This window comes from Xiphophorus couchianus, chromosome 17 (genome assembly GCF_001444195.1).
Source record: "Xiphophorus couchianus chromosome 17, X_couchianus-1.0, whole genome shotgun sequence".
In the NCBI taxonomy this organism is placed as follows: Eukaryota; Metazoa; Chordata; class Actinopteri; order Cyprinodontiformes; family Poeciliidae; genus Xiphophorus; species Xiphophorus couchianus.
In genome coordinates, this window is record NC_040244.1 from 4,624,304 (window position 1) to 4,633,959 (window position 9,656).

General features: G+C 36.8%; 1 protein-coding gene across 2 annotated transcripts in view; it reads right to left on the reverse strand.

The window, feature by feature from the left end:
- chchd3a (coiled-coil-helix-coiled-coil-helix domain containing 3a) overlaps positions 1-5,984 on the reverse strand; it is a 71,014-nt gene extending 65,030 nt beyond the window's left edge. Inside the window, exons 1-3 of one of the 2 annotated variants that reach the window (XM_028044213.1) lie at positions 5,735-5,984; positions 2,869-3,120; positions 2,322-2,415 (exon numbers count right to left, since the gene is read on the reverse strand). In XM_028044213.1, coding sequence (XP_027900014.1) covers positions 2,322-2,415; positions 2,869-3,120; positions 5,735-5,815 — 427 coding nt within the window. In that variant the 5' untranslated portion in view covers positions 5,816-5,984. The remainder of the gene's footprint in view (positions 1-2,321; positions 2,416-2,868; positions 3,121-5,734) is intronic. The other variant, XM_028044214.1, reaches the window with a different exon arrangement.
- Between the last annotated feature and the right edge of the window lie 3,672 nt (positions 5,985-9,656).

A 9,656-nucleotide genomic window follows, 5' to 3' on the forward strand; every position in this document is an offset into this window, starting at 1 on the left:
CTGAATAGCAATCAAATTACATTCAAATAGTCAAGTTCAAATGTAGAAATGTCAACATTATGAAGAAGAACACGTGTAGCAAGTAAATCTGTGTTGAACTTCGGGGAGAGGTTTTCTTAATGCTGCAACAAGCAGTGAGATAATTTGGAGGTAAGTTACTCAACTATATACAGCTACCATGAACAAAATATGTAACATTACATAATCCAGAATGCCACTGACTAATAATCACGCATAGCCTTTCACAGTCTGTAGCTCACATACCAAATTAATTTCACTCTTCATTACATGAGATACAAACTATTAAGACTCAAGTCTTAGACTTGAGTCTATTAAGACTCAAAGTCTTAGACTTGAGTCTTGACCAATGAAATCAAGTCTGAAGTCTATAGGGCACACAATTAAGCAAGTCTAAAGTGTTTTATTTTTGCAACTTAAGTGCAACTGATGTTAGAGTCTCAAGTACGAGTTGCTTTCTATGTCAGAACAGTGCCCAAGATGTTTGTGTATGGAAACTTCTTAACAGATTTCTTTTTGTCGTGTTGCTTGATATGGAAAGCAGTTTGTTTTCCCAGCTACAGCAGCTGTCAGATGAGACAAATCCTCAAAACCAAAGCTAGGATCCAGAAAACTAAGAGAAATACATAAATAAGTAGATAAAGAGTCCTAAAGACGCTGTTGGTCCCCAGTCATTATGTTGAACTTTCAGTAACCTTTTTCATTAAAAAAAGAATTAATCATGTCATTAACAGTTGGTGGATGGCAGTAAATCACTATATGACAGTAGCTACTGCAAGGCCAATTTTTTAAATTAAGACTAATTATAATTGCCGTGAAAAGTTGGAGGCAAACAGCTTAAGGTGGCTTATAGTTAACACCCACACAATAGGCACAAACAAAATGAAATGCAAAACAAATCTATGGCATGTTCAGTACTACATAACCTTTGCCTTCTAATTAAACATGTTACAGAAACCATGTCCAAGACATTTCAAGACAAAATGATAACCACCAAAAACATTACATAAACATAATAGACAAGTTTTTACTCTATGTAGGACTAAATTTAATGAAGCTGCTTCTGAGGTATATGTTTTGGATAAAGCTAACAAATTAAACTAGAAATTTTCTGTAGAAATTTAAACGGGGCATGCCAAAGTGTGCCCATTGGTTGGAACAAAACGTTCTAATGCTAAAAATTAGCGTCAATGCCAAAGTAAGCTACAATGTACTCAATAGCACATGGAGAGTCACAAGCATGTTGGGTAACATGGACCTACTCCATTCAGTATGTTAAAATTAGTGTATAAGCTAAAATTAACTAATTTGGCTAATTTTAGCATTTTGGCTAAAATTAGCCAAAATGCTAATGTTAGCCTAAATGCTGCCAGTAGCATGTGAGGTATCACTAACATGTTGTCTTACATGGACTTTGTCCATTCAGTGTGCTAAACATGGCTAAAAAATCATTTTAAAAAGTTGCTAAAAAGCTGATTTTAGGGAAAAGGCACTGCCTGCTAAAGTTTGTGTTAATGTTAATGCACTGCCTTCTGCTTTTTACTTTGTGGCACTTGGTTACCAGAAAATGCACTTATATCTTAGCAACAAATTAACAACAAATATTGTTATTGTTAAAAAAACAAAAGATTTTCTCTGCTCTTTTGAAATACTACTTATCTTATACTACTTAAGAATTGTTCATTTGGTGAATTTTTATATAAAGTGAAAATTTGTTGGGGGTTTTTTGGTTATTGATGGTAAATATATTCTAAAACAGACATTCAACACAAAAGTAAAAATCTGATTTATACTTCGTGGGAGTTCATTACGAGAAGAAAAAAACGCTCATCTTTAACACCAAATTAATAACAAGTAATATTATTGTTTAAAAAACATAAGCTCTTTTGAATCACTGCTTAGACACAAGAAATTTAGAGTTGGTAAACTTTGCAAAAGTTAAAATCTGATGTTTACTTTATGGCACTTGGTCACCAGAAAATTTGCTTATAGTATCCCCTCACGGGATCGAGCCACACATTTTGAAATATGTATTGTGAGGGGGCACACAGCAGTACGAGCCGCATTAACGTTGAAAGCAAGCGGCAGTTATTTTGAGGTGCCTTCAGTGGTCCTATGCATTGCTATGGCAGGTCCCAACAACAGTTACTGATGTGTCAAAAATCAGAAGAAACCACTCCCACATTTTCCCTAATAAGTTTTATCACATCCTTTGTCTCAGTCAGCTTCATATTACTAGAACACATTTCTAAAGATGTATGCTTCTGTAACATATTCCTTTTGCTATAAGAAATGAAACTCACCTGCTGGTGGCACAGCAGGTGGCGAAACTGGACTTGACTGAGGCACAGCCACTGGCTCAAGGACTGAAGCAGGTGATAATGGTTCCGCTGTGGGCTGGGGAGGAGGTGCAACTGGTTCACAAGAAGCAGTAAACTCAGGCAGGGGAGCTGTAGGTAAAGAATCAGCAGACTGCCGAGGCAAAGAGTCCCCTGAAGGAAGCAAGGATGCTGGCAGGATGGTGATAGGTTTGAAAATAGGAGGGGAGGAGAGGGATTCCGACTTAGGGACGTGTGAAGGAAGAGGCTCAACAGCCTGAGAAGGACTAATAGGTTTGATTACTGATGGAGGAGAAGCAATGGATTGAGTTAAGGGAGGAGGTGGAAGAGGAGTTACAGTTTCCACCAAATCAGAAGCATGGCAGGAAGCAGGAGTGAACTGTTCAGTGTGAGCAGGAGTGGGTGCAGCAAGGGTTGTTAAAGGCTCAAGAACAGAAGCAGCAACAGCGTTAGCAGAAACTGAAGGAGATGAATGAGAAAGCACCAAGTCAGCTTTGGTGTTCTCTGCTACCTGTTGTGTGGGAGGTTTAGGAGAAGGCGTGGCCACAGACTCTGTAGCAGATGGAGCTCGAGGAGCTACAGGTTCTACAAAAGGAGGAGGGGGAGGCAAGGAGGTGGTGAGGTCAGCGAGAGGAGGAACAGGTCGCAGTAGAGGAGACGGAATGAGGGTTGGTGCCTTTGAAGTTGCTGAAGTGGGAGTATGTTGCTGCTGTTTTGGAGGAGTGGTGGGTTCCTTCATGCGCTTGATCACATTTTCAGAAAGCTGTAAATGAGAAAGAAATCTCTTAGGAGAATATACCCAAACACGAATTTAAGTACATTTCCCACAAAACCAAACTTTGAAATTGCATAGAACAATTACAGCTCATTCAATATCTTATTTAAATATTAATTCCAACTGAACCTTCATGCATTTGATTGGAACTGATTGCGACGGACTTGATTGATACTTTGTAGAACCATCTTTAACTGCAATTACAGCTGCAAGTATTTTGAACAGGTATCACATTTAGAGAAAAAAAAGCAAGTGCCCAAACTTCTCAGTGAGATTGGATGAAGAGCATCTGTAAAGATTGTTTTCAGGTCCTGCTACAGACTGACAATTGGATTTAAGCTTGCACCTTAGGCCATTCTAACTAAGGAATAAAGCATTTTAATACAGCTCTGGTTGCACGTTTACTGTTTTCCGCCTTGATTCTCCTGTTTTTACCTCCACTTATCCTTGTAATCAACCCTGACCAGCTTACTTTTGTCCCTGCTGAAGAAAAAACCTTCATCCACATGTGTCCTCCTTATAGCACACGGGAAACATCCAGCAAGTGCTTGTGCCTCACCCTTGTCATTATCAGATTATGGATTGAACAGTGCTCTGCAAAATGTTCAAAGCTTGGAAATTTGCTTCATAATCCATAGCCCTGCATTTTGATTGCATTTTATGTAATGCAAGATATGAAAAGTAAATCAGCAAACCACTTACAAGTGATTCAAACTATTTTTGATTCTAATACAGTCCTGAGAGATTGTTTGATGTGCTTGGGAAACACGAACACTTGAAAATGCAAGGCAGCAGCTGCAAGGCAAAGTGTCTTTCGGAATCTAAGATGCAGGACATTAATATTGAAATACACAGTTACAATAATGTTTTTTCTTGCTGCATTGATATTTACCAACAATTTTGTTTTAGCAAAAGTAAAGTACTAAGAAGTGAGTGGAAAACAACATAAACATCAGTACAAAAAGAGCATGTTGCAGGATGTTTTAACTGTAAACATGCACTGTCAATGTCAGTGTTCAGGGGGGGAAAAAAGCTGCAATCACAAACTGTCTCATCTGGTGGTCATCTAAACATTTTACAAGCGAAGCAAAAGATCTGCCTGCAGGAATCCAAAGTGAATGCTGCACTGTTTCTGTCTGCACACGCCAGTCCTTTGGGTCATCTCTTGAACATTTTTAAGAGAGGCATACATTTAAAAAGGCACATCATGTCTCCTTTCAAGAAAAGTGAATGGTAACTGATGAGAGGAACTACTGCTGCTAGTCTGAAAGCAAAATCACTTCCAATTCTTTGCGAAACAGCATTTTGGTTATAGAAGAAAAGAAAAAAAATTGTTCCGAAGTTACAGCCACGATTATCTTGACAAGATTAGATCACTTCTTAATGTAGCGCCAGAAGAAAGTAGGGAAATCACAAGCATTCTTAGCGGATTTTAGCCCCCAACAGATCATTATTTATATTCTCTGAAAATGCAAATGCTTCTTATGCTATACATAATGAAGTGTCAAAATTCTGAATTACTGGTGAATATTCTTATTGAAAAGATTTAACCTCTCTCACCTACTACTAAAAAAATACTCCTTTCCTCTATTTTTAAACCAGTGTCCTGTTAAACAAATCAGCTGTGAGACATTTAAGCATGTGTTGCAGCGATTCTATTTGTTTATATGGATTCACATGTAAGTTGAGTTAAATCTGAATCGTATTCATGCCAAAATTGTCAACTCAAATCCTATCAACAATTTTCAGAATGGAAATATTATATTTTATACTAAGCATTGGTATGATCACTAAAATCCAACAGAGGAACAGTTGTTAAATCAGAGGTGAAGAATCACAGTCCTCGGGGGAAGTGTCCTGCATTTATAGACACATCATCTCCTCCACCTGTTCATATGTTTTCATATCTTTTCCACGTTCAATAGGAAATCTGGGTTCAAACATCAAAAACATACAGTACACATGGCCTGAGTGAATGCCAACCTTCACTCAGAACCCGTGATCTAATTGGCAGGGGAAATGCAAATCCATTCAACTTACAGTAGACAAATGTTATGGGGTGACAACAAACACAACTAAACAAAAGCTTTCCTTGTTGCTCTAACAACTGAGTAATAATAGAGTCAAGCTCACCGAAGTGTTATGTGATCAGCGAAAGCCTCTCAGGCTATATTTAACATCAACTGAGAGTGGCACAGGTGAATTTGTAATGGCAGCCTAATAGCAGAGGCTGCTAATAAAACACATTATGCATATTGTCCTCTGGACAATAAGACAATTAAAGGAATAACAAAACAAGAATGAGAATGAGGTCAAGCTTTCTTTATCGAGATTTCTTTTTAAACTCCACAATTCTTGAACACATTTGCAACTTGCAGTGCTTTAAAGTTCACACTGTTTGAAAATCAAATCTCTTTTCCCACTACTTTCAGTAGAACTTCTAGCATTGGAAGAGTGAGTGAGTGCAATGCTTTCACTCTAGTTTAGCTTGTTTTATATGTATTAACACCGTAAGCTTACAGCCTCATTTCTGACAGGATATCTGCCTGTGAATTAAATAAGTAACACCTGTTTCTTTCAACAGGTCTACCCTGTAACTTACCCGTATGCCCTTCACCACTGTTATATTCTCGTTCTCGTCTGACTCGAATGAAACACGGCGGGTACTGTTGTTTGCTCCCATTGTGAGACCGCAGGGTGTCAGAAAAGTCGCTTATCTGCGCTGCATATAACGCACAATAAAACCACACACTTCTGTTTTTGTCCCGGTTGCCTACAGCCAAGTACAAATGTGGCCCAAACTACACGGCTTCAGGAAAGTGCTCACTTCCGTAGCATGACGTTTTTTTTAACAACGCGCAACGTTATTGGTCGAGTAAGTAACCCGTCTGTGTATCGAGGATGCTTATTGGTTGTTGCTTTGAAGTGGGCAGAGTGGTATGTGACAGGCGGCAGTACTGTTCTTGACTTTTCCTGCTTCACATGAAGATATTCAATTAGTTTTTTTATTTCCATACATACTGAACTTGGACGGCTGGTAGTGCCTGTGATGTCATCCAATCATTTTTTTAAAATAGTCAAAACATTCACATTTAATTATATTTTTCATTTTAATGTGTAATACATATTTTTACACAATGCTAGAATTAGTGTTTTGCACAAATAATGTAGGTATACATGCTACATACTCATTTAAGGCCTAATTTTGTCTCACAACAACAACACAAAGTGAGACAGCACTATAAAGATGAAGGAAAAGTATACTTGGTTTTCAGGAGCATTGTGTTTCTCCTCTCTAATAAATGTTTTGTAACTAAATTAAAACTCCAAATGTAATGGATTCGCTCGATCTGATGGAATACACCTGTGTAATAAGAGCAACCATGATTCTTTTTTCTTGCTACTAAATACCCCACAGTACACTGATAGTTGTATTATATCTGGACCCTGATAACTGATGTTTAAAAACAATATTTTAGTTGTTTTCTTGATGCCACACACCTGCTTCCCGCTGCTGTGAATATTTCCCCGTTTTCAATTTATTCTGCTTTTGTATTGCCATCAACCATAAACATTATAGAGCAATGAACAAAAAAAATAACAAAGGACCTGAAAAAATACAAAAATCTGTTTTGGTATTCTGATTTGCACAATGAAACATGAGAACAGATAAGTATAAGCAGGAAATAAACATAAAATAAGACTAGTTTTTATTGAGTTTAATGGATTTTGAAAATTTAGTATTCATTTAGAGAGCCAAAATAAGAAAAATGTAACATATTTGTAATAAAGTCATTAAAAATGTATGCATGGAAATACTTCACAGGTGATAACAATGAATCAATCAGCCACACTGAAAAAGCATTATTCATGATTTATATGAGAGTCGCTTCATTCGTTCAGGTTTTTAATATATTTGTGTAAAACTACATTGACAGACTCTCATGCAGTCTCGCAGAGCAGAAAACTGCAGGTGGAAGTTTGATGGGTCTCTGGGAGGGGGAACATGACAGCTCATATGAATAAACCTGATATATTATACACATATCCTAGCGCATGTTTAATAAAACTCTTTTATACCTATCCTTGCATTTTTGTGGTGGCTTTTTGAACCATGAGTGTGTGTAGATCATGTTAAACAATATGAAAAAGTGGAAACCCATTTAAAAATTTAATACACATGCTTATTGTATAGTCAGTGATCTAATAAATCTTGTAGACAATAAACACTGACCAAAGGCATTTGTATATAATGCAAAGCCATTCATCATGGGGTTCTTTTTTATACATATAAGCAACTCTGAATGATATTGGTTTTGTAGTAAAGGAAGTTCAAACGGCTTTTACACTGTGATGTCATTCCCCAAAGAAGACCCACTGCACTACTACACTCTTGCTAATGCAGTGCCCTGAGGCTTGCTTTGAAATGCTTCAGGTTTTTCCTTTTTTTTTTACACAGCAATGAGACTGAGTGTTGGAGTGTGAAAAAGACTATTTCTCTCTACATCAGGCTTATCAGAGCAAGAAGGATTTATCTTACTGCCATGCTTGTTGATAAAGTTACTTTATTTTATTCATTTTTATCTCTTCAGTGGAGTCAGTTGTAATGTTCATCAGAAAGAAGCAGTTTTTCCTCCATGCTATACATGTTTAAGATTTGCCTTAAATTTTACCTAGAGGTTAATTTAATTGGTATCATTGTCCATCTTGTTTTTGATCATTGTAATGCTCCTTCCTGCAATTGATCTAATTATGAGATTTCAGTGTTGTTTCTCCAACAGGCAAAAAAAAAAAAAAGTGATTCGAAATCTGCCTTGAAGACACCACAGGCTTATCTTAATTATTCTGCACATCTTAGCTATCTCAAATATTCAACACACAAAACTGAAAGTTTGAGAACATGAATTAGAAGAGAAAAAATCCTGCTTAATTTTCACTGACTAAAAACTTAGTATCATAAATTCAAAGGCCTTCAAACAAGCTTTTACAACCTTGTTCATCTTTCAACACATTACTTTTTCAGACCAAGAAGTTGCTGTTTTACAGCAGCTCACGTTGGAGAAAGTAGCCCGGTGGAATACTTAGAATGGTGGGAGGTGATTTGTCAGTATAAGGTGAGGTGATAAGAGCTTTGAAACCTAACTTGGACTTGGTAATGGGAAGTGTTTTTTTTTTTTCAATTTTATCATTAAAGACAAACAATAGGTCCTGCATGACACAGCAATTGTTTTTTGGGGAGGTGGTTGAGAAACAAAGATCACCCGCAATGTTATCTCATCATTCCACTGGCACATCAATCAGGGCTCAGGCTGCGGGAGATCGACCTCCTTTGCTCCAGAATCAATGCTCTCTTCCATTCTCATTGGTACAGAAGATATGGTGAGAGATACAGGGCACAGGAGGCCTGAAAAACCCAGCTCTGTATGTTCTAAATGGGGTTGGCTATTAACTCACTGACCTTCACTGCCTGTCTCCTTTCTCCTTTGCACTTCCTTGTCAGTCTCAGGAGGATCAGAGCGAAAATCTAACAATAAAGGATTTATCCTCTGTGGTTAGATACTAGAATATATCTATGATAGCACCAAGGAATAGTTAATTGCATCAAATTTTGTACAATTTATCATGTTTTTTTCCTGTTTAATTTGAAAAAAATAAGCAAGAAAGAACTATTTCTTTACATGTTTATCTCATTCATGCTTGCAGGTAGGTGTAAGAAGTCTAATATTTGTGATACTTACCACTGCTGGAGGCCATAGGTGTCTCCAGACCTGGACACTCAGAGCTGATGTTTTAAATAGCATCAATCCTTTGGACAAATATAAAATAAAAAAAATTTTAAAATTTAAAAAAGTAAAAGCTAAAATAAAAACAATCTCTATTGATTTAACAATAAGGTCTGTCCACCACTGTCAAACATTTAGGGTTTTGTTTTCAACTGAAAAACAATGTATTCTGTTCTAACAGTATGTGATATTCTCAACTGCAATGTACAGAGTTGAGAAAATAGTAGAAGTTCAGTTAAGGGATCAGACACACATTTAAAAGGACGTTTATGTAAAATATTTTTGGGTGAATCAGAAATAAAATAAAACAAAATAATTTTTTTTGCATCCAGTCATCCAATCAGTGCCTAAGAAAATCTAATTACTGTATGTGTATCCTATCTATGGCTGAAAATGGAGAGAAAAAATTATTCCAAATTATGGGAAAACAATTCAATTGTTAATGAACTTAAGAAAAACAGCAGCATCAACAACTACAACACATAACATGTCTACATTTTTGTCATCACTTTCACTCCTCCTCCTGCCCCCAAGTCAAACTCTAATAAAAAAAAAAAGAAAACCGTAGAACAAGTAGGCATGGATGCTTCTTTAAAAAATTACGTTGCTGGGTATGAGAAGGTAACTACATGTGAGCTGGTTACATCATCAGTTCCACAGGATCCTTTTACTGATTCTACTTCAGCAGCCGTAGGAGTTACAACGGCTAGTTTCCACTTTAAAAATACAACTCCCAGAACA